Source organism: Neophocaena asiaeorientalis, unplaced genomic scaffold, assembly GCF_003031525.2.
Source record: "Neophocaena asiaeorientalis asiaeorientalis breed wild unplaced genomic scaffold, Neophocaena_asiaeorientalis_V1.1 scaffold105, whole genome shotgun sequence".
Classification (NCBI taxonomy): Eukaryota; Metazoa; Chordata; class Mammalia; order Artiodactyla; family Phocoenidae; genus Neophocaena; species Neophocaena asiaeorientalis.
In genome coordinates, this window is record NW_020172162.1 from 2,999,132 (window position 1) to 3,024,959 (window position 25,828).

Here is a 25,828-nt window from a genome sequence, read left to right on the forward strand (position 1 = left end):
AAAAAAAAAAAAAAAAAAAAAAAAAGGAAGTAAGAACGACAGAGAGAAATAGATCCCTTGAATGGTGTGTCATACGTTTCTATTTCTTTCCAGGGTCTGGGATTCTATGGTGTTCAAAAGAGATCATTAAAATCATGAAATCATGTATTCTTTGAACTAGAATATTATTAAATCATCACACGCTTGCTTCTTAATGGCTCCCTGGTTCTTAAATACTGTATTTCACTTAATGATGGTAGATTAAAAGGAAACCTTTTAGAGGTTAATAAAAGAAATTTTCAAGAAAGATTGTCTTTAGACACTGGCAGGTCACTCAGTACACGGTGCTGTGTTGTCTTGATGAGAATATGGGCAGCAGCATGTTTTATCTTACGGTTACTGAGTGGTATAGTTATGCAGATTAACTTGTCTCCCCCAAGTAATTTGATATGCCAGTTTTGCAGACAATTTGAATTTATGGCCAGCATCTCATATTTCATGATAGGGTGTTCTTACTGGTGAGGCAAACCTTGCCCCCACCCCCTCACCTTCTCTCCAAAGTAGAGACAGTGAATGTGACATATTGAGATGATGAGATCCTCTGAAACATTCTGAGATGGTTTACCTGAAGGCCAAACATGAAAAATCTCAAAAAAAGGAAAATAAAATAGTATCAAAATTAAGCAAAAATTGATAGAATGAAAGGTACACTGCTGTGTATAAGGATGAAATGACTCAGAATTACTCTAAATAATTCTGCAAGGAGAAAATGAAAAGAAGGGATGGATGAAGTCAGTGGGGTAAAAATTTGATAATTGTTGAAGCGGAGTGATGGGAATTTGGAGATTCACTATTCTATTATCTTTATTTTTGTGGCTATTTAAAAAATTCATAATAATTTTTAAGTGATAAAATATTAATAGGAGCATGATATGTACAAGATAGAAAAATAAGAATCATGAATTGTAGCAATTTGGTGGTCCAACATAATTTCACAAGAAAAGCTTTACATCATTTGAAAAAAAATGTTATCATTGGTGGAGCTTCCCTGGTGGTTCAGTGGTTAAGACTCCACGCTTCCACTGCAGGGGGTGCAGGTTCAATCCCTGGATGGGGAACTAAGATCCCGCATGCCATGTGGCACGGCCAAAAAAAAAACCACCAAAAACAAATAAACAATATCGTTGGGAAATTTATGTAACTGAGAAAAAAATTAATGAGACAAAACTCTGCAATCCTTCAGGTTCTGATTTTTTCAGCAGATAAATTATTGATTTAGGAGAAATTAAACTGGGGAAATACTCTGTATTTGAGGGAAGTATTTCTAGGAACAGATTTGAATTTCACAAAGGAAGCACCATCAGTAAAAATGAGTTAGTGGCTCATGTGGAAGTAAAGAAATTGGATATAAATCATAGGAACAAACTACAGAAAAGAATAAGCACTTCCATTGTTCTTATTTTATCCCTAGCTATTTACAAAACTTGTAATAGACAAAAAGGGATTCACCTGTATGCGCCCAGAAAAGCAGAGGATCCCCTTCTTACAATGGTATTTGGCTTATAGGGGATGGAGTCTTACAGCAACACTCTCCATGAATGTGGAGGTTCAGGGAAGCCCCCCTACAACTTGAGATGGAGAGCCAACTAGCTTCAGCTCTCAGGAGGAATCTGTTCCTTTGGCTGTGCTACCCCTTGATAACATCCCATAGGGTTTCATAGCCTCTCTGGAACACTTCCAGGCTCCCATGTTCAGGAGTTCTACTTAGTGATGGAATTGGATGGGTAGTTGGAACAGAGAGTTTCTAAGTTTCCTTCAAATACTGAGCTTTTTATGATTATATAAGACAAAGAGAAATGAAAACATCCTCAGCGGTAACAGTTGGATGCAAGATAGGTATGCCTGAGAATGTGACTCGGCACGTTCCCTGTAAAGGGAGGACGTGTCCATATTGTGAGCTGTAGGCTGGCCGCCCACCTAGTAGCAGACTGGATGTAATCTGGTCCTTCTATTCCTTAAAGCTTTTAATGCCAAGGAGCCTGGCCTCTCTCAAGAACTCCTCATTAAAGTATAAAACACTCTCCCGTCGTTTTGACGCTAGGAAGGCGCTCTCCTTCCATAAAGTCTATTGCTATCTTATGGAAATCTCTCCCCTAGGAGGTCACTGAGCCCAGAGCTGCAGCTGTGTTTTAATAAGGGATGGATAATTTTATGACCAATAACATTTGTCGTTACACATGCTACAAGAAGGTTAATCAAATCTCAGCCTTCAAGGCATAATCTGGGTTCCCACAGGAATTTTCCTGCAGAATTCTGTGTTTGGCTAGGGAAGCTTACTTCCCTCCTCACACATTAGTTGTTGACTATGGCTCCATGATTCTGGATCTGTGCCGCGATTGTTCCTTACTGTCACTAGAATATTTCAGTGTTGAAATTGTTTGGGGGCACCAACCCGAGTGGCATGGCTTTAGGAGGCTGGCTTTTAGAGCTTCTGTGCTTTCAGGCCAATACTTTATTTTTTCAACTTGAAACTTTAGTGAGACTGGAGTATTCAATCTATCTGTTTCATTTGCCTCAGGGAGCCAAAGTTTAAGGCAACTTTCAGACCTGTGATACCAAATATTTTTCCAGCATTTCTCTGTTGCTTAGGAAACTCATCAACTAGTTCAAACATCTCACTTGGGGAAATATTGAAGTGACATTTAACTCAGAAACAAACTGCTTTTGGTCTGCTAAAGAAAACAGCATCACTGCCTGAAAGGGCAGCAAATCAAAATGAAGAGGGCAAGAGAGAAAGAAGAGATGCCTATTGAAAGCTGAAGTTTGGATGGCAGCAACACAAAGTTTGAGATTGTCCAATGTTTTCTCTTTGGTTTGGATTATATGACTAGATCAACTTGTGGTATTTCAAATCTTGTTATAATAAAGGAGTGGAGTCCCCTTGTCATTTGAAGGGTCGAGAGACCTCAAGAAGTCTTTTCTTCAGGACTCAGTGATATTTAACGACGCGAAGGAGTTGATACAGACAATCAGAAATAGGACCTAGCTGTCCATGTGTTCTAGAGTCTCTGTTAGGTCCCACTGAGCTTGCCTCTATCTGATCTGTGGTAGACTGTCTGCACAAAGCTGTCCTGGCAGGTTCCATGTGACTGAGGCCAGGTCGTTTCAGAGTCTCCACCGTGGTAGAGAGTTCTACCTCCCCACTCCTCACCTTCTCATGCTGGGTTCTCCAAATCCAGTATGAGGCAGGTGAAAAGGATCTGATTCAGGTTGGGTGAGTACTAGAAGGGTGTGTTTGTGTGTGCATGTGTATGAGAGAGAGAGAGAGAGAGAGAGAGGAGAGCAAGCGCTAAATCTGACTCAGTTTCCATATGGTCACCTGGGTAGGAGGTGACCTGAGCCTACTCTAGGTTCCCAGGGCTCCTGGGCTAAGAATGGAACCAGGTAGGTATGGGATGGATGGGGGCGGGGAGGGGGGTGTGGAGCCCAAGGAGAGGAGGCAGAGTTCAGGGAGTAACTCTTCACTCCTTAGTACTTTCTTGGACTTTGGCTATAACTGGAGGTATCTAGAGATAAGTGGAATGAGTACATAATATTAACTTAAAAAAACAACCCAGAAAACAAAAATGAGGTTCTATTAAATGGCAGAATATACGCCTAATTTCTAGGCATTAGTGCAGAGCCAGCGACTGAAAAATCAAAGTGCACCTAATCCGAGTATTCGTATTAATTGACCAGTCTCTGCACCTTCCAAAACTGTAAGCTAGAATATATTAAATGGAAATAAAGGGAATTGGGGAGGGAAGGCGCCCTGGGTCATTTCACCCCTCCTGGGCAGAGAAGGCACTGGAAGCCGTGTTCTCCAGCTGCTTCGAGCGTAATCTTGTAGTCTCCCCAGTGGGCTTCAGCTCAGGTTGTGTCAGCTTATGTGTACAAACAGATTTTAAAAATTGCCCCTTGCTAAGGGAGCTGACATCTGCCACTCTCAGAAATTAGAAATGACAGATGCCCCGAAGGGTGAAAGGCTGTGGCTAATTTTCTGTAAAAAATAGAATCTACTCAGACTCCACTCTTCACCAAACAGACAGCATTGTCTAATCCATGCATTTAGTGGTGGTTTCAGGTAACGAAGGAAAACAGGCAACCTGGTTGTGCTTGTTAACACTGCTGTCTTCTCCTGCAAAACAAAACCCAAACCGTTCTCACTCCCTTTCCTAAGATTTAATGCAGTGCCCTGTGTATCGGACCCAGCAGGTAATGGAGGTTTGTGATGAGATACGTGATGGTTGCAAAATCCTCGTTGTTTGTTCACCCTTTGAGGCCCCTTCCATCTGCAGTAGGCACTTTCCCTCTCCACCATGGGAGAGAAAGAATACAAGCATTGAGACTTTTGAAAGGGAAGAGAGTGGAGTTAAACTGAAGAGAGAAGAACTTCCTGTCTATTTTAGCCAGGCTCTTTAGGGGAGGGGAGCTGGAATTGGAACCAGAAAACAGTGAGAACTGAGGCAGCTTTAGGGCTTGGCTTCTCTCCACCTCCTCTCTCTTGGTATCTCTGAGTTTCTCTGGCTCTCTGCTCCATGTTTTTCTCTCTATCAACCAGACTTCATTGCTTCCCCACAGTTCGTGGTCCTCATCACTTCAGCGCGCACAACCCCACCACGGCCTCTCCAGCTCCTCTCGATATTGTGATCTTTCAGTTCAGGTCCCATCCTTACCTGTTGTAGTCTCTTGCTATGTTGTAGTTCTCATTCCTGAGAGAGGAAATCTGATGCAATCGGTCTGTCTTTTTGCAACAGGGCACATCGTGGGTTGCTGGACAGCTTATCTAATGGCCGCCCTTGGGTCATGTGCATATCCTTGCTCCAGTCAGCCAAGGCTGGGTCACATGGTACAAAACAGGGTACACAGTCCCTTGGAAAGGGATGTGATAGGTAGACACCTTGACTGATATCTCAAGTTTACTGCCCAACATTTATTGAATGTTGACTTGTGTCAAGCACCTTGCTAGGTGTCAAGGTCGATCAAAGGCCTTTCATTCATTTCCTATTTATGTAGTAAGGAGGAAAGAAAAAAAATGACTGCATCTAGAAGTGGATAAGCAACGGCAGGAAGCACATGGGGAAGATGGTAGAAGTATAGGGTTTAATAATCTAGAACCAGACTTGTGGTTCTGATCCAAAAGCACATTTTCTTCCTCTTTAGTCTTGCTCCTTGAGTGTGAAATTGAAAGATGGACAGGACCTTAAAAATGACCAAAAAACCCTATTGAAAGCCTCCCTCCAGGGCTCAGCTAAATTGCATCTCCTCCTGACCACCTTCAGCCCAAAAGGACACCTCTCTCCCATGGCCTTGGAAAGCAGGGTACATATTTAAATAAGAATCTGCCAGTTTTTTCCTCTCTTTAATGTGTGTATGTCTAATCTTCTTAACCAAGCAGAAAACTCCTTGAGAGAAGGGGCCAGATCTTACATAATTCCCATAATTCCTATAGTTGATGAGATAAGGAAAATGAATTCAGAATGCTGGAAGAAGTTCATCTAAGAGGAGCCTTGGTTAAGGATTGAATATATACTGTGTGTGAAAATGCAATCCAATCTCAGAATTTAGTTAGGTATTTTGATGATACACAACAAAATAGCCATACTTGAAATGCCCAATAATATAGGCATTGAGGGGGTAATCTCTTGGTTGAGGAAGTATGTTGTGGCGTAGACAGTGGTTGCTCATCCAGGGGTGAGCTGTGATGCTGAAGGTGTGTCTTTGCCCTGGCAGGCCTGGCATGGAAGGGAGGTTTGAAAGGGAAAACTAGTAAAAGAGACTCTGAAAGTAGCCCAGAGGCTCTCCCCTGGCTCCACCTTTTCTGGCTCTAGCGTGGGCGTGTAGGAGGAGGGGAAGTATTTAAACGCGACTGGCTGGTTCTCTTATGACCTTGTCCATTTTAAGGACCTGGGGCTTTATCCAAGTATGTAATATATTTCTTTCCCTTCGGTTTGCATATACTTCTCAGAAATCTCCATTAAGAATTTCAAATATATCAGTAACAGTCACACAGTGTTGTCAATAGGTAGAGTTAAATGGCAAGAGTCACTTCCAATGACTGACTTTTTTCTGTATATTTCAACAAATTAAAAAAAAAAAAAGGCAGCCACAAGAACAAAGAAGAATAAGACAGGACAAAGTGCTGAACAGTGGAAAGTGCAGAGTGAAGTTGCCTGTGGAGTCCTTATAAAACACAATCTTTTAAATATGTATTTTATTGTTTCTAGCAACTCGACAAACTAAAAACATATTGAAAATGAACAACTGACTGAAATAACCCAAAGCATGCCTCAGGCAACTCCGAGCTTCCCACCAGTTTGGGGTTAATAACTTCCGTCACTCCTAACACGTGTGAGAGGATGATACTGAATAACATGGAATCGAAATCACGAATTCTACACACAGATTAAGTGAGGGAAGGAGCAACACACACTTAGCATTATTAAGCCTGTTGCTCCTTTACCACCCCTGATGTTGCACAGACGAAAGGTTTAGGAGGGGAGAGATATGTCCTTGAATAAGAAAGGTGCCAGCAGATAGTGGGGACTATATTGGGTATTACCCTGGGTACCCTCTGCTCTTTTCCTTTTATCCCTTAACCAGTCAGTATGTTGCCATGAACCCCGTATTATAATTCTTTTGTGCCTTCAGTTGGATTCCCTGGTTACATCTCAGTATCTTCATTTGTGAAACAGGGAGACGTTACCACTCTCCGCAGGCTGAAGAAGAGCAATGGAAACCTTAGTGCGTTGACTCGTGTAAAAATAGTCTTCATTTATTAAAGAAATCTTTACACTCTCACACCTTTTCCCTACGCGTGTACAAGGCAAACAGAAAAGAAAGGAAGAGCTCTGATTTAAAGGGAGAATGGGTTTTTATATCCATCTCCTTAATTAGGGACCATTTATTTTAAAAGAGTTACTTCAAGAAATCATACTTTATTGGGGGGTCAGGTAAAGGAAGAGTGAGAAAGAAGGAAGGTCAGAACAATCCAGCACTTTGCCCCTTTTACATCCCCCATATACAGGGAGTTCTGAATCCTGAGCAGTATCAGATTGTGCTTTTAGAAACACTTATGGAGTGAAAAGGTTGCCATTGACTCACCAGGGGCAGTGGCATCCCATTGCAGTATGGTCTCCTGGAGGCCTCAGGATGAGACAGAGCACAGAAATAGCCATTTCATCACTAGCCTCTTCCAAGGTAAATCTGAGAAATTTCACTGCTATTTTTTCCATATAAATTTCAAGCATTCCAAAAACTAAATCGGCAATGGATACAGGCAGAGAGGTTCCCCAGGGGCATCGTGTGTGTGGAAGGGAAGCCCATCCGTTGGGCCTGAAACCACAGGATGAAGGGGAATGAGATAAATGCTGGCTGTGAGTCCCTCCCTGCCTTGCAGAGCTGCCTTTGTTGCGCTGAGTGTGAAGCACCCGCCTTAACTTTTTGTTACTTTGGCTTTTTTGGCTAGTGTCACATCTTATAAGTCACAGTCTAGCTTCTCCTGTCCGTGTTTTTACTGCACAGAAGGTTTCCCAATTTGCAAGCGTTTGCAGCACGGCTGGGCCCGGAGATAAAACAGAATGTGTATGTAGTACAGCATGCATTCAACTGATGCACAAGATTCTTTCCACCATATGTAGTGTGCTTTTCCCCCGAGGTGCCACTGCCAGAACTGCCAGGAGTGCCTGAGTAAGTGGAGGAGAGACACCCGAACGCAATGCGGCACCAGGCCTTGCCACCTCCTTGGAAAGAGACCCTTGCTTTCAACACCCACCTGCACTTTTTACCCCCACCTTTGTTAGCTCATCTGTCCCACTCTTTTCCACTCACCTTACACAGTGCCCCTAACCTCATCCTGCCCCCTCAGCCTTGGTCCGGGGTGCCAGGCGTTGTTGAGGCCGGTGTGGAGTTCCGGTTGCCCTTCTGGAAGGAGAGGAGAGGTGTAATTAGCACTTATGCTAATGCGGATAACAAGACTGTGGTTAAAAACTCATCAGTTACAGAGGAATGACATGAGAGGAAAACCAGCTGATTTATTTTTTCTTCCCCGTAAATGTTTCTTGTCCTTCATCTCATGCAAGGCATAGCTTACCAAGCCTTTTTACAGGAAAGTAACATTAGTCTGGTCTTTATAGGTGAATCTTCTGGTGGAACTTCTTCTATGATAAGGAAAAAAAAAGATGAGAGATATAAGATAACTGTACTTTTCACTCCTTGTATCCTTTAGCTGAAGTAAACCAATTCAGAGAGTTTTTTGGTTAATTGTATTTTACTTTCATATTTGCTGCTGAAAATGTGAATCGTCACTACCTTTGGCTTTACTGGAAACTTGTTTGTTTGAAAGCATACAGTATTTCTGATCAAAAAATGTACGCTCGGGCTTCCCTGGTGGCGCAGTGGTTGAGAGTCCGCCTGCCGATGCAGGGGACGTGGGTTCGTGCCCCGGTCCGGGAAGATCCCACACGCCGCAGAGTGGCTGGGCCCGTGAGCCATGGCCGCTGAGCCTGCGCGTCCGGAGCCGGTGCTCCGCAACGGGAGAGGCCACAACAGTGAGAGGCCCGCATACAGAAAAAAAAAAAAAAAAAAAAAAAAAATGTCCGCTCAACTCAAACTCAAACTGTCTTCGTGATCTGTATGTATCAGTGTAACATGGGGGTTATAGCCTCTCTCTTACTAAACCTAGTGTGGGTAACGAGTACTAGCCCTGCTTCACAGATGGGAAACCAAGCCACAGGGCAGTAACTGCCTTCTACCTGTCCTTCAACTTCTTTAGCCGCCAGTCTGGGAGGTAGGGCTCCTCTACCCACAGGCCCTGCAACAGGAGGGGTTGGGTTATTATATTTGATGAAGCATAATAACAGTGCTATTATAATTGATCTGTTGTTACTAAGTCATTATCTCAACTTGCTACATTGATTTCATGTGATTTATTTGTAGACTTTCTTCCCCAGCATGTTAACAAATAACCTTTGGGCCAATCAAAAGTGTGATTTTTGTGCTTACATTGTTTGTGAGTGCTGATGGATTTGCTACTGTTGACTGTACCACAACATAGAATGACACGTGTCTCCGTATAGGCTACCTGTGTGCTACCCCACCTTTCCCGAGCAGTAGATCTGGGGAATTCCTTGCCTGGGAGGATAGGCTTGGAATGGCAGGGCTCTTGGGTTTTAGCATTGTCTCTTGTCACTGTGGGGTCTCAGGGAAGGTGATGTACACCATGGGGGGAAGAATAGGCTGATGGTAGATACTGCCCTGTTCATGTGGAAATCTGGGTGGGCAGGCGGTCAGGTTGGTGAGCACCTCTGGGTACTCAATGAGAGGCGAGGGTGATGTGTTCTGGAAAGATCTGGATACTGAGTTGCCTGGGAGATCCCACAGACCATCCGTGGTGGCCCTGTTGGAAGCTTCATTACTAAGGGCAGGGATCAGGGGAGAAATGTCCTGCATTTTAGCAAATCTATCGTGGAGTAGGAAAGGCTTCTTAGCCTCGGAGAGCATCCTTGGCTGGGGAGGAGCACATCAGAGCCTCTCCTTCAAGCCGTGTTTTATTTATTTATTTTAAATTTATTTATTTATTTTTGGCTGTTTTGGGTCTTCGTTGCTGTGCGTGGGCTTTTCTCTAGTTGTGGCGAGCAGGGGCTACTCTTCGTTGTGGTGCGCGGGCTTCTCACTGCGGTGGCTTCTCCTGTTGCGGAGCATGGGCTCTAGGCGCGTGGGCTTCAGTAGTTGTGGTGCTCGGGCTCAGTAGTTGTGGCACGCGGGCTCAGTAGCTGTGGCTCACCGGTTCTAGAGCGCGGGCTCAATAGTTGTGGCGCACGGGCTTAGTTGCTCTGCAACATGTGGGATCTTCCCGGACCAGGGCTCAAACCCGTGTCCCCTGCATTGACAGGCAGATTCTTTTTTTTTTTTTGTGGTACGCGGGCCTGTCACTGTTGTGGTCTCTCCCATTGTGGAGCACAGGCTCCGGACGCGCAGGCTCAGCGGCCATGGCTCACGGGCCTAGCCGCTCCGCGGCATGTGAGATCTTCCCAGACCAGGGCACGAACCCATGTCCCCTGCATCGGCAGGTGGACTCTCAACGACTGCGCAACCAGGGAAGCCTGGCAGGCGGATTCTTAACCACTGCGCCACCAGGGAAGTCCAAGCCCTGTGTTTTAGAAGCACATCATCACTTTGCAATGGTGGCGACAGTCACACTGGGACTCGACTCTTATTCATTTGGTAATTGGTTATTTTAATACAAACTGTGACTAAGGAACATGATTACACACCTGTCAGTCATATGACGGGAAAGAGAGATGTCTGTGAGCAGGGGAACCGGCTGCATTTCCACCCGGGTCTCCGTGGAGTCTTCTCCCTCAAAGATGTCATTTTTCATTTTTACTTTGAAACAAGACAGACATTATAGCTACTGCCTTGTCTGTATCATTTATAGGAATTGCTGCCACAGATACTAATCTAAACCAATTCTGATTGTATCTTTGTAGACATCAGATCCTAGATCAGGAGGGCAGGATGTAATATAACGAAACAAATGAGCATAAACATTATATGGTACCCGTACAGCAGCTTCCTGCGACAGGGCAAGGGGTGGAAAGAAATGAAAGTGTTTTGTACAAGTAGGACATTTTACTTTAAGATGAAATAGATCAGTAAAATAAAAGAAAGCTGTTTCTGATTGTACAGGTGACTAAGTGGAGGAGGGGATTCTCACTTATGGTGAAGGGATTGCCAGGTGATTCAGAGTCCTGTCTAAGGGTTGGGAAGGAGGGATGATGTGTCCTAAAGATGAGGATAAACACAATAAGAAACAAACACAAAAAAACCTCAAAGGCAACAATATTGAACTGAATTTTAAAACAAATAAGGACCTAATAAGAGTTGCAACATTTAATTTAAAAAAGCCCTAGCCTTTTGAATAAGAAAATAATATTCACTCATTTGCACATTTTCTGAAAATGGTGAACCAAATATTAGATTGTTTGGAAATTCTTCCTCGCCTCTATTTGTCTGCTCCTATCCATCTTTGGTGAGGCCATTCAGTTTGGAAAGAGTGTGTGGTCACCATGTATACATGTCCAACCTCTGCTGAGCATTGAAATCAGCAAATGGTACAGATGTCATCTATCACTGAGTTAGAAACAAAGTTCATACAGGATGAAGTTAGTAGCTGGAAAATAGGGAATAAAGGGGGATGATGTGAATGGTAAAGAAGGGTACCAGCAATAAAACCTTGGTTGTTAATTTGGCAGAAGTGTGGAGAAGGTGGTGGAATTCAACATGTAGCAGTCTCCAGGAATCCCAGGCTGCTTATGTGGGTGGGAGCTGCCCAGTGAGGGTGGAAAGTTTCTTGACGGAGATGTTACTCATGAAACATAAGAGGAGATAAAGAGGTTAGAAAACAAGACAATGCCTTATTTGCAGAGGGCACAATGGGTAGTCAGATGGCAGAAGAGAGATAGAAGCCCTCATTAAGTACCGATGCTGTGTAGGGGGTTAGGATCTTGATTAGAGGGTGTGTTGATGCATTTCTAAAAGCCCTCAAACCTTCGCCAGTGTCTTCGCCTTTGCCTCTCGCTGCTGACCATGCCCTATAGCTGCCTGCAACTTGATTTTAATCAAGACTTTAATGATAAGAAAAGATACTGAGTCACTATGGCCTTCCTGCCAGCTGAGTTTTTCTCTCCAGAAAAGAAGTGGACTTGTGAAATTTAAATAACTGTCGTCTATCGAGTTCTTACTCTGTGCCAGGCATTGTGTGGGACATGTGATGGATTTTCTCATTCAATCCTTGCAACGAATTTCTAAGCTGGATGTTATGTCCCCCGTTTTTATTGGTAGCACCGGAAATCACACTCAGCTCGTTACTGGCACCAAATGGCTCTCCTCACCCCTTTCTGTACTAACTTCTTCAACCAAATGGCACAGGGGTGCTCAACCTTTCAGAATTTGCTCTTGCTTTTTCTTGGTTTTTACTTCCTCATAATTCTTGTGTGTTTATGAGAATATTTTCTACTCCTTACTTTTTGTGGTTTACTTTTATTTACCTTTCAAATTTATACTTATTTAAAAATCTAAATTTTAAATAGGATATAAACGTATGATATTCGACACTCCAGAAGGTGTATGGTTAGACCTTGGCAAGGGATCGTTTGTTCTATTGTTATCATTGAACTTCAAAAAGTAAAATGTGTTGAGCATGTGGGCTGGATACCATTCATTTTGGATACTTAGTTGTAGATGCTCAAGGAGTGATGAATGAGTGAATAAGACCTCAGGAAAAAATTATGTAAATGCTCTTGTCATTGCTGTCTGTTTTCTGTGAAGTCACAATGCCACACAAAGTGGTTTGGTGTAAATTTGGAGTAGTGCAACCTACAGTTTATGAATTGGGGCAAAACATTTTAATATAATCCAAAGAGAAAGGTCTGTCATCCCTTAAGGCAAAGAAATGAATGAAGTTTCTTTATCACACTAGGATACTTGATTGCATTCTGCTTGTTATTATTAATAAAGGAAAGCTAATACTAGTAATAGTTATATCAACTGATCATTCTTATTCCCCTTTTACTATTTTCCACATCAAACCATAACAGTTTTATGTTCTATGCTTAGGCAAGAGCCACAAGAAGGGTTTTATGAGTTTAGAATCCTTTGTCCTTGAAAACATGTCTCAATCTATCTTTTTTTTTTTTTTTTTTTTTGCGGTACGCGGGCCTCTCACTGTTGTGGCCCCTCCCGTTACGGAGCACAGGCTCCGGACGCGCAGGCTCAGCGGCCATGGCTCACGGGCCCGGCCGCTCCGCGGCATGTGGGATCTTCCCGGACCGGGGCACAAACCCGTGTCCCCTGCATCGACAGGCGGACTCTCAACCACTGCGCCACCAGGGAAGCCCGTCTCAATCTATCTTGATATCCAAGAAAAGATTTGGGCTCCCACTCTCACCTTAGGATCCCATAATCTTAAATTTGTAGGATGAAACCAAAATATAAGAGAGATTTGAAAACAAGCAGGCCCCCTAATGAGAAGTCCGTCAGTTTCAAGGTTGTGTCCTTCCCCATCTCCATGCAGAGTTCCTCCTGCTGCTGTGTAAGACTCCTCGGGACACTCCCATTTCGATGTCCACTCCTCACCCTTTCTCCCCTCCCATCCTTCCCCGTCTCTGCCCCATACCTCAAGGGCAGAATACTTGGAGAGGCCATTGCCCTCCATCTTGGTGGGCTCAGGATTTCGGTCTGCTCAGGCTTTGGCTGTCTTCTTGTTGCTTGTGTTGGCTGTGGTCTAGTAGACTGCCCCTCAGGCCCTTGTGGGGTGCCAGCTTCCGTGACGACCTCCATTTGAGCTGCGTTGGGCATCAGTGCTTCACCATGAAGAGGGGAGACCACAGGGCAAGATTTCCCTCTTTCCCACCAGGACCCACAGGGACGTTTGAGCCATCATTTCTCTGCCTCCCGAAAATGTCTGCAGTTTCTCTTGCTCATTGTCAGCCAGGCTTCCTCTGCTGGCTGTGCCGCTGTGGAAGAGCCCCTGCGGTGTGGGGACAGGAGCCGGTGCCTGCTGTCGAGACACCTGCCGAGCTTTGTCTTTATCAGCTCTTTAGCTTTGGACAAGGTACTTAACTTGGCTACACTTCAGATTCCTTGCTGGCAAAATGGAGGTGGTAATGGTAATACAGACCTCATAAGGGTTTGGGGAGCTTTAATGAGCTGAAGTCTGCAAAATTCTTAGCATGGTGTCTTGCACAGGACAGACTTGAGTCTTGTGTTACTGTCAAAGCGACTTCTATATTGAGTTTTCTGCCTTTGTGGTAAGAGCCCTGTGAAGCGGTCATTGAGTTGGAAGTTCTGGAAGTGGTAACGTTCTCTCCAGTGTGGTCCAGTCTGTGGTCTGGGAACCTCCTTCCAGTGGGGCTACCAGTTATCTCATATCTAGAATCACACTGGGCAACTGAGATACCAGGGTGCAGAGGAACTGGAATAGTTTGGGAATTTTGGTACCAGAATGGTTGGGTGAGGGAGGGATTAAAGCAAATGGGGGGGAAGGGGGAGGGCCGCTCACTGTGCAGGGAGCCTATGCATCCCCTGTTCTCAGTTATTCTAAAAAGGGAGAGGACGTGGAGACCCAGGTCAGTTTTTGTCTTTTGTCACCTGGGCTTTGATTCCAGAATATACTTCCTGGAAGTATAATAACAATAAAATAATAATGATGATAATAGTAATCACAACAGAGGAACAAGTGTTAACTGAAATTGTCATCCAAAAATGGACTTTAACCTGATACTCGGCTGTTGGCCTCGACAGGCCTTTCTGTCCACACCAATCAAATTCTGCGCAAATGATTATCTCCTATTTAAACATGCCACAATCCCACCTTTTATTACCTCCATTCATCATCTGCAGAATGACTGGGCTTTAAAAACTAAGACTCCAGAGAGTGTTGTTTGAGCAGAGGTTGTTATTCATGAAGCCTCTGTGCCGCCATCTTTGCATTTGGGTCCTCAGAGAGGTTGATTGGTCCTGGGGTTGGAAGCCAGGTAATTTACACTTTGTTCCTCTGACCCTGATGGTGCCTCTGTTGGCGGGTCAAGGTTCACGTGGATTGTAATTGGAGCTGTCAGGAGGACCATCCTGTTCAGAATCTCATTCTGACTTCATGATCTAAAAGACCCGGGGGCAGAGCCCATGGATCGGTCACCCTGTCCTCCTTCTTTGCTTGCCCCCTCCACATAAATCACAGCACTGCTCCAAGTCAGTCAGAACATTTGTGTGGGCAGTGCACAGTGACAGTCAGGGTTTTACACCCAGTCCTGGTCTTTCTTCTTCATGTTCAGGCCAATTTTCGATCTTTACACACATTGCGTAATTCACAGTTCTGTTTCTTGCTAAAGAAATCGTATCTTTAAGACAAATTGTACTTGGGGCTCCGTTATTGGATGCTGACCGTATAACTGTCCCAGGCCAGAGCAGTGACCAGAGTAACCCTTCTGTGGCTGTCCAGAGTGGAGGACCAGAGTGGACGGTCCAAAGCTAAGTCCATGAGGGACTGCAAGCTCCAGGCAGGCCAAGTGCACAGATCAAAGGGCCCAAGGCAGGGCTAGAGTCAAGGGTGAGAGTGGAGAGCTGGGAGTGGTAGGGAAGTGGACTCAAAGCCAGAGCTGGTAGGGAACCAGTGACAAGAGTGCAGGCTGATTGCTGAGATCAGCCTCTGGGTCTCTACAGTCCCGCTCTGCAGGTTAGTGGGCACCCAGGGGACGGGGTTGACTGCGGCTTAGCATATGAACTGTCCAGAGAAGATGTAGGCAACCCTGTTGTATCTGGACCTTGATTATGGCGTTTCTGTGGTTGCTGGTCAGAGAAAAGAAAGTCATCTGTGATTCCCTGCCTTCTGTTTCCCCTCTAGGGTCCCAGGGTAATAGATGCAAATGAATAGCGAAAAGCCAAATGGCGGGCTATGGGCAGAGGTGGGGGGGGGGGGAAGGGGAGCAGTCAGGAGTCTGGATAATCCACTGTGGATCAAGGGTCCTGGGATGATCAGAAGCTGACTGGAATGTGATGGTGATGTCGCTTTAGCTGAGAATTGAAAAGAAGGGGCCACATGCCCCAGTTGCCGGGTCTTACATGTGGTCACTTTGAAAAAACAGTTCTTACCAAACAAAGACACTCAGGTGACCTGACAAAGAGCAGTGCAAGATGAATCCAGAAGGGTCACCTGTTCGCTAAAGAAAAAATAGATTTTAAAAAGGAAAAACAAAAACAGGGATTTCAGAACCACTTAGCAACTGCTCTGATTATTCCAGACACAGCTGTAACATGCTGGATTGAGGATGATATATTTTAGTCCGTGTGGTAGCTGTATTTCAGGCTGATGTGGAATCTGTTGCCGTAACTGTCATGCAATCCATTAGGGCCCTGAGTGAGGGCAGCCATTAATCAGGCGCGAGATCAGCCCTGTAGCCTCATACACTCGCAGGTCTGAGCAGCTCTGACCTGACGTCGTTTAAGGAGATGCTCATGGAGGCCATAAACATGATTCGATTCCCATTATCTTCATGTTGCGTGTTTGTTACCGTTATTCTTTGAAGACTCGAAATTGGCTATTAAAAATTTATGATACATATAAAGGTTTGTATGGAGTGAAAAAAGAGCAGCAGCAAATAGGTCCATCTCATCCATCAGAGATGTGTGAGCTGTCAGAGGGGCCTGAAGAGGTATGGAGAGAGCCCCTCTGCTTGCCAGTTGAGGAGGATGGAGAATTAGGAGGAACTTCGCTGGGGGAAACAGCTTCTCCCTTGGCCCACATGCTAAGTGGGAATTTAAATACATTTTGTTAAAAGAGCAAAGTAAAGCAGCACTGCTGCAGAATCCCATAGTCAGTCTTCAGTGACAAGCTAATGAAAGGGAGGGCAAAGGATCGGGATGCAAAGATTGGTAGCAACATGAATTGAGCAGATGCCTGGCTCCGCACATTGAAGTTTCTGGGTGCCTGGAGTATCTCCAGAGCAGGGAGCCTGATGCCACGTGGGAGTCCTCGGTCTAGAAAGAAAGCTTTCTGCCCAAGCTGCATGCACACACAATCCTGTCCATGACCCATCTGCCTTCTGATGTTCAGTGACTTGAATATGTACCTACATAGAAACAACCCATCTGTAGAGGTAGGCAGCTCAGAGTAGAGAAAAAAGGGCACTTCTGGGTCTTACCTTAAGGAAGGGCAAAGGATTAATGAATCCATTCAACATATATTTATAGGATTGTTATACAAGGTACTCACTGAGCATGGGGGCTTCATACATAATGTACCGTCTCTGCCCTCAGGCGTTTCCATTCTGGTAGGGAAGGTGAGAGAGGAGTCCTAACTGGGGTGAGTTACACCAAGGAGTCCCAGATGGACTTGGGGCACTATGACTAGGTGAGATAAAGAAACAGGGAGCGAGGCACCAGGTTGGTTGATCTAGGAACGGAATTTGGGGGATGAGAGTTTCGTAGGCAAAGACCAGAGGTTAGACTGATCTTCGTTAGGCAAAAGTCAGTCCAGGTGGGAGGTGGAGGAAGCGAAAAGCCAAATGGCGGGCTATGGGCAGAGGTGGGGGGGGGGGAAGGGGAGCAGTCAGGAGTCTGGATAATCCACTGTGGATCAAGGGTCCTGGGATGATCAGAAGCTGACTGGAATGTGATGGTGATGTCGCTTTAGCTGAGAATTGAAAAGAAGGGGCCACATGCCCCAGTTGCCGGGTCTTACATGTGGTCACTTTGAAAAAACAGTTCTTACCAAACAAAGACACTCAGGTGACCTGACAAAGAGCAGTGCAAGATGAATCCAGAAGGGTCACCTGTTCGCTAAAGAAAAAATAGATTTTAAAAAGGAAAAACAAAAACAGGGATTTCAGAACCACTTAGCAACTGCTCTGATTATTCCAGACACAGCTGTAACATGCTGGATTGAGGATGATATATTTTAGTCCGTGTGGTAGCTGTATTTCAGGCTGATGTGGAATCTGTTGCCGTAACTGTCATGCAATCCATTAGGGCCCTGAGTGAGGGCAGCCATTAATCAGGCGCGAGATCAGCCCTGTAGCCTCATACACTCGCAGGTCTGAGCAGCTCTGACCTGACGTCGTTTAAGGAGATGCTCATGGAGGCCATAAACATGATTCGATTCCCATTATCTTCATGTTGCGTGTTTGTTACCGTTATTCTTTGAAGACTCGAAATTGGCTATTAAAAATTTATGATACATATAAAGGTTTGTATGGAGTGAAAAAAGAGCAGCAGCAAATAGGTCCATCTCATCCATCAGAGATGTGTGAGCTGTCAGAGGGGCCTGAAGAGGTATGGAGAGAGCCCCTCTGCTTGCCAGTTGAGGAGGATGGAGAATTAGGAGGAACTTCGCTGGGGGAAACAGCTTCTCCCTTGGCCCACATGCTAAGTGGGAATTTAAATACATTTTGTTAAAAGAGCAAAGTAAAGCAGCACTGCTGCAGAATCCCATAGTCAGTCTTCAGTGACAAGCTAATGAAAGGGAGGGCAAAGGATCGGGATGCAAAGATTGGTAGCAACATGAATTGAGCAGATGCCTGGCTCCGCACATTGAAGTTTCTGGGTGCCTGGAGTATCTCCAGAGCAGGGAGCCTGATGCCACGTGGGAGTCCTCGGTCTAGAAAGAAAGCTTTCTGCCCAAGCTGCATGCACACACAATCCTGTCCATGACCCATCTGCCTTCTGATGTTCAGTGACTTGAATATGTACCTACATAGAAACAACCCATCTGTAGAGGTAGGCAGCTCAGAGTAGAGAAAAAAGGGCACTTCTGGGTCTTACCTTAAGGAAGGGCAAAGGATTAATGAATCCATTCAACATATATTTATAGGATTGTTATACAAGGTACTCACTGAGCATGGGGGCTTCATACATAATGTACCGTCTCTGCCCTCAGGCGTTTCCATTCTGGTAGGGAAGGTGAGAGAGGAGTCCTAACTGGGGTGAGTTACACCAAGGAGTCCCAGATGGACTTGGGGCACTATGACTAGGTGAGATAAAGAAACAGGGAGCGAGGCACCAGGTTGGTTGATCTAGGAACGGAATTTGGGGGATGAGAGTTTCGTAGGCAAAGACCAGAGGTTAGACTGATCTTCGTTAGGCAAAAGTCAGTCCAGGTGGGAGGTGGAGGAGAGAAACGTATGGGACAAAAGGATTATTGGCTAAAGTCCAAATTGAGTATAGGATCTTCAGGCTAAGACCCTAGTGTCTAACCAAGTGGGAGGGACACTAATCAAGTTGGGCAGAAGTTCATGGAATAGTCGGTGATGGTCCAGGTGTGAGGCAGATGACGTCAGAAAGCTCCAGCAGAGGCCTGCTGAGACTCAGTATGGAGAGTTCTCCTCGGTTCAGGGGCAGAACATTCACCTCTGGGGACTGGGGTGCAAGGCAGAATGTCCAGTTGCTAGGGTTAAAGGATAGAGACTCATTCATTCATTCATTCTCTCACTCACTTACCATTTATGGAGCCTTTATAATATGCCAGGCACTAGATGAGGCCCTAGCGATTTGCAGCTGAATTGACCACAGTTTCTGCACTCAAGGACCACACAGATTAGTGGGGAAGGCAAACACATAGATGGTCCTAGGACAGTGCAATGGAGGGAGTGGATATAGAGAGACAGAGGGGTACAAAGCCCAGGTTGGACCAGGAGGAAGAGGTCTCAAGTGGGTTCCTAAAGGAGCTGCAGTCTGAATGAAGGCTTAAAAGATGCCTAAGAATCTTCCAGGAGAAGGGTGGGGGAGGAGAGATGGAAACTGGTTTTACCCTGAGGAAATGAGGTAAGGGACAGGAATCCAGTTGAAGGGAACAGGGCTTTCAGTCATGAGGAATTGGGCCACTGAGATGAGAGTAACTTGGCGGTACCTCAAGTGGAAGCAGGAGCTACTCCGGAGGCCTCCCTGTGCTTGTCCAGCCCAGGGCCAGCACTGGCTGAACTTCACTGAGCGGCAAAGAAACTGGGCTGTTGTTTACGTCAAGTCCACAGAGATGTTCGTGACATGCTGAAAGGCCACATGTGGCAGCTGCCGTTTATTCCTCTCTCTGCTTCATCAAGACCGTGTGTATAGACATTCAACAAAGGAAGTTCAGACCAGAAATGGTACACCAGAAAATGAAACTCCAAGGGTTTTCAGAAGTGGTCTCCCTGTGATAAATGCAATTTATCTTGAGTTTTGAAAAGAAATTCTATTGCTTCTGATTCCAAAAATTAGTTATAAAATCTAAAATGTTTGCTCTAGAGCTCTGTATCTCTAAGCGTACTCCTGCAACTTTGAGATGCACTATTTTTGATGTTCCCAAGTCTAGTCACCGCAGCACATGTGTGAGCTGACACGTGCTACATCTGCTAAAGGGTTGGAAAGCAAAGTCTGGAAGCTCTACAGCGCTCCCCCAAGCTCTGATTCCAGGCAGAACCTTTTCTTGTTTTCCAAAGAAGTTCTGAAATCACAATGACAGGGAGGTGTAAAGTCCCATTCCTCACAGGGAGGTATTAACTCCCAAGCCTAGTTATCTTTCCACTTAAATGGCAACAGTGTTAACCTTTTCATTGAGTCAGAAACATTGCACTTTTCTGGGATGGGCCAGTGGAGCTGTTTTTAGAATGTTCCACATTTTCTAAAGGAATCCTCCAGAGGAGAAAAGATGCTGATCTTGCTTGGATATGCACATGGCACCAAGGCTTTAGCCCAAAGGAATAAGTGGATTCTTTGAAAGAAGAAATAAAGTTTGCTGAATGTAAGAATCAAAATTTAAAAAGTAAATTAGTGATGATTCACAGGGAAAGAGAGGTGAAAATAAAGTTTGTTTAAGCCAGAGGTGTTTGAGGTAGAGAGAAAATTAGTCTTAGTTTCTCACATTATCTATTATTTATTCAAATGCTAGGCATGGCATGAAAATAGATGCATGACTGGAAGCGAGATGGGTAAATCCCCTTGCAGTTTAACTGAAGGACTTTAAGTTTTATTTCTATTCCATGGCAAGAAGTGAAGCCTTCTTACAATAATAGATCAAAAACGCACCTTTGGTTTGACAATCACATTTGCAGTAAAATGTGAAAAACTTTCCCATTTGCTTTTCCCCATAGTTGGCATAAATCTCTAGCATATTAGTCAGAATAAAGCTGTTGAGAATAAGACCCATGGAGAGAGTTAGTTCATCATGATGTGTTTTGACATTCCTTCTGTCAGAACTGGTCACTTTATTTATTTATTTAAATAAATTTATTTATTTGTTTGTTTTTATTTTTGGCTGCGTTGGGCCTGCGTTGCTGCGTGAGGATTTTCTCTAGTTGAAGCAAGCGGGGTCACTCTTCGTTGCGGCGCGTGGGCTTATTGTGGTGGCTTCTCTTGTTGTGGAGCACGGGCTCTAGGCGTGCAGCCTCAGTAGTTGTGGCACGTGGGCTCAGTAGTTGTGGCTCGCAGGCTCTAGAGCGCAGGCTCAGTAGTTGTGGCGCACAGGCCCAGTTGGTCTGTGGCATGTGAGATCTTCCCGGGCCAGGGCTCAAACCCATGTCCCTGGAATTGGCAGGCAGGTTCTTAACCACTGTGCCACCAGGAATGCCCAGAACTGGTCACTTTAGAACAAAGTCAGACATCAACACCGGTCTCCTGGCCCCGGTGGATACCACGAACTGGTGGTGGGGTGGTCCACCTCGACACAGGCCATTAGAGGAGGCACAGTCCTTGGAGAATTCCAGAACAATAATGAAACCAGCTGAAAGTTGGTCTGCTTTGTGTTATTACCGTGAGCAGTGATTCCGAGCAGCTTCAGTGTTTACATACCCTCCCTGCAGGGGTCGTGGACTCCCTCTGTCTACCTGCATGGTACGCCATTGTCTGCCACCCATAATGGGGCAGATGCAGAAAAAGGCAATGGCTTCAATATACAAATGAATCTGAAGTGCTGAAATGAATCTGCGCGTGTAGGGTAAAGAAGTTCTAATGGATTTTGTCTAACGTTGCCACAAGTTGCTGTGGAATGATAATTAAACTCGTTCCTACAGAGCGCTTACTATGCTCCAGTCAGTGGCTGGGCCCGACGATCCAATGGCGAGAAGCCAAACACCATCCTGCCCTTAGAAAGCTTGCAGTCTGGTGGGGAAGACAAAATTTACAGCAGCCAGTGTAAGGGTGCACCTGTGTCAGGCCTAAGAGAGGGCAGAGTGGAGGTATTTGACTTGGTTAGTGAGGTTCAGGAAGGCCTTTTTGAGGAAGAGGTATAGTAGTTCTTCCAAGATTATTTGTCACACCAGAAACTAAAAATAAATATAGAGAATTTTTTGCTTACAAGCAGCTAGTCATGAAATCTCTAAATCTTTGGAGTAAACCCCACTGCTGGAGACACATCCCATCCCGTATCCTCCTAGTGTTGCATAGCTTTTCACTCCAGTGGGTCTGGGGCCTGGCTGGAGGCCATGCTGACAAGTCTGCTCAGGGCCTCCTCTCAATACCCCTCCTCCAGGCACACTCCTTACATCAGTGGTTCTCGGGCTGCCTGTGCATTACTACCACCTGAGAGCTTAAAAAAAAAAAAAAAAATCCATGTCGAGGCCCCACCCTGGACCAGTTAAATCAGAATCTTGGAAACATAGTGGGGAGGGGGAGTTCAGGCATCAATATGTTAAAAAAAAAAAAAAAAAACACCCCAGATGGTTCTCATATGTAGCCAGAGCAGAGAACTGCTGCCTTAGATGAATGCACTTAATTTCACTTAGTCCAGTAATAATAATTTAAAATTTTACATTAAAAAACTTGAGAATGCAAAGGGAATTACGTCAGTGAGAGGTGTGTGAGTGCTTGTGTGTGCACACACGTGAGGGTGATGGTGCTTGGTCTTCTTGCATGTCATATGCTTTCCGTCTCTGTGGCATGTGGTGGAAACACAGCGAATGGCTGGAGGATGGAATTTCTTGGACTCAAGAATCAGGTTGATTACCAGAGGCAGACCGTTCCAGGCTCCACGGAGTGTGATGCAGAGGCAAATACACGGTTTAATAAAGAAGCAAATTTCTGCCTATCTGTCTCCACTTCTAATCACTCCAACCCTCTCCTTTCTCTTCCACTGCTGTTTTATTTACTCTCATAAATTATGAGACTTTATATAAAATCCTGTAGCCCCTCTGAGGAAGCACAGTCAAACCTTAATGGGTTTTTTTGTCCTTTAAGAACATAAAAAGCATTGTGAGCACCTTACATGTAAGTGGAATGAATATATTTTTGCCACTAATGTTGAAAATATCCCCAGGCATCTGGTGTGTATGAATGTGTATACATAGTACATGCATAATAAACATCTTCCACCTTATGAATATTTATACACAAGATACATATATATTGAATATAGACATACATATGTAAATAGTAGCCCTTGTAAACTATATGCCAAGTATGTTTCCAAGCATATGCATCATAGTGCATCAGGAATATAATAAACCTACCACCAAGTTTAGCATATTTTGAGGTGGTGTCTTCTACAGAGTTGTGGTAGGGTCTAGTTACTCACCATGTATGGGTTTCTTTTCATCACTGAATGTTTGTTATGCACCAACTAAAAGTAAGGCGCTGGGCATAGTAGAGTAAGAAAGATGAAATAGATGTGGTCCCTGCCTTCAAGAGACCTGCACCTCACAGAGCGCCTTAAAATTCACTTAAGAATCTGACATGTTTGCTACCCATTGGCATCTTATCGCTTTTTATACAGCTGCCTTTTATGTATACACTGTGCTTTAAAATGGGCCCCATTTAAGGCTCTATTGGCTTAAACACTGATGTAGCTGCCTAGTAGACCTGATGCTGTGAGAAGAAACATCACTGGTTTCAGTGCCTTGATTGGACGTGAGCATGCTTACACATTTTTTCTGTCACACGTAGTCCAATCCTGCATTTTTATTTTACTCTGATTTGGTAGGGGGGGGGGATAAAAGGTAAAATTAAAAGGCACCAAATCCCAGAGATGTTTGTAAATCTCAAAAATACTTTTTGTAACCCCAGTATTACTACCATGACAGTCCACTTCCAAATTCCATCAGTTCCCTCCCTGCAATAAGTGACAGAAGCCTTTATGAAAGGCAAGCTGTACATTCTAAAATGTACAGAGTGGTGATCCCTTTCTAAAACGACAATCCCTAGTCTAGCTGAGAGCTCTGAGTGATACTTGTCAGGGGCAGATTTCACGCCATTAAAAGAGAAACAATACATCAGTGCTGTCATCGCTCTGCACAGATGTATGCTCATTGTTTTCTCCCCCTCAGTCCATACATCACAACAGGTAGTTCTCAGCTGTTCCCCTGGTGCCAGACATACATTTTATCTAAAGAGACAGCAGATAGAACTACCTGCTGCTTCCTGTGCGGCTCTCCCTGTGTTTCTCTCCCTTCTCCTACTTCACTTGGGCTTTTTAAAATCAGCTGGCAGGGAGCCAGGAGCTCATCATTTTAATGCAGTGCAAAATGGAATATGCATAATTATATGCAAGCCATATGTGAGGGAGACAGCTCAGCTGTGAATTTCAGGAGGCCAGGAAAGAGAGAGCAGTTAGGGCTGAGATAAGAGGAGTGCAGAGCATGAGTGCAAGTGTCACCCAAATGAATGGTTTAATGAGTGTGCTGCAGACGCGCCTCCTTTCACCTACCTCTTTCTTCTCTCCAACTCCAAACCAGAAACCAATGGAGATTAGAAAGGGAAGACTGTATGCAAGGGGTATTGCTAATGGGTTCTGTTAATGTCTCCATTTAAACTTCAGCTTTCTTAATTAACAGTGTAGATGAAAATAACCAGTAACTTTTAATGCAGCTTCTTAATTAAATCTTTTTTTTTTTTTTTACTGCATTTGATTGAAGAATCATTGTTCTTACTAGATCATTACTCCTTTTAGATCTTTATTTAAAAATTGAGGGGAATCAGTTTATCTCTAATAATATTACAATGCAAAATATAACTATGCAAATTGCTTTTCTTATGGCCTTGCTATTAGAATTTTTTAAAAGTGCATTATCTAGAGATTGCTTAAGCATGCCAAAAAGTTTAAACACGTATGTATGTCATATAATCCTAAATGTGCAACAAAAGTCACTGGAAGTCTGGAGTGGTGGTAATTTTCAACAAAATTATTTGCTTTCGGTTTGTTTCGTATCGCTTTAAATATTACACCACAATGAATTTGCATGTTCAAACTGAACTCTGTAAAGAAAAATAAATCCCAAATTTTGATACCTAAAAGGCGTACTGCGTATTTAAACAAATTTCTTATTAATGTTGTGATTTCTGGATTCCCGTTTGTTTAATGATCTGAGCTGTTATGCTTTTAGCTTTTTTTTCTTCCATTATTTGTAAGTCCCTAAATAGGCCATTATATTTCCCTTCAGGCTAGAGATGAAGATGGACATGCTGAAAATTTCCCCCAGCAGCACTATGCTAAGGAAACTCCAAGGCTTGCCTTCAAGAATAACTGCGAACTACTTGTAAGAATAACATACTTGCAACAAGTCTAGAATGTTACTTTAGCACAGTGAAAACAGTTTTTGAAAGGGTTTGTTCATTATTACATAAGTTTTGAAGTATTATAGTTTTTCTGTATAGAGTTCTAAATGCTAATTCTGATATCACTGAATATTAATTATAAGATCTCAAATTGTTTGCAAATCTTTTGTATCTGATTATAGAGCTTGGATGGCCCTGTCTTTATTAGCTTGTTCTGTATAGTAGTTGATAAGCAGCCATTTGGAGAATGGCTAGTAAAGTTAAAAATACAGAAAAAGACAGTTGATGTATGGAGCTTGGAAAGAAAAAAAAAAAATCCCATCCCCATCCCTCCTCCTACTTCCTAATTGTACACTATTTTAGGAGACAACATGGTAATATTTTGTTCTGCTAGGAAAGATAGCAGAGTTGACACGCAGTACTCCCTTTAGAATTCAAGTATTCCTACACTCTCTTGCCAAACTCAATCAGGCGCTTTCTCTCTCCTATGTAGAAGTCAAAGCAGCGACAGGATGCGGGGATGTTTCCAAGTCGTGAGAGAGAGGATCTCAGCTGTGACAGGGACTCTGTTCCAATGCAGGGTTAATTTGCTGTTCATTTTAGCATTTATAGCGAGACAAGATGAAAAGCGAGCAGGAATGCCTATTATATTTCTATTAAATGAATCTGTTGGGACCTAATGTTCTTGATTAGCTTTTGAAAACGAGTGCTCTGCAATGCATTTTCTGTTTACCTAAAGTAAACAGAGAATGAATTGTCATTTATTTAGAGAGTCAAACACTGCTTTTGAAAATGA

The 25,828-nt window shown here is 44.0% G+C and overlaps 1 protein-coding gene across 1 annotated transcript in view; it reads left to right on the forward strand.

Moving 5' to 3' along the window:
* Window positions 1–25,828, forward strand: part of SOBP (sine oculis binding protein homolog) — a 162,280-nt gene that overhangs the window by 70,710 nt on the left and 65,742 nt on the right. The window contains exon 5 of the mRNA XM_024755396.1: window positions 24,918–25,013. Coding sequence (XP_024611164.1) covers window positions 24,918–25,013 — 96 coding nt within the window. The remainder of the gene's footprint in view (window positions 1–24,917; window positions 25,014–25,828) is intronic.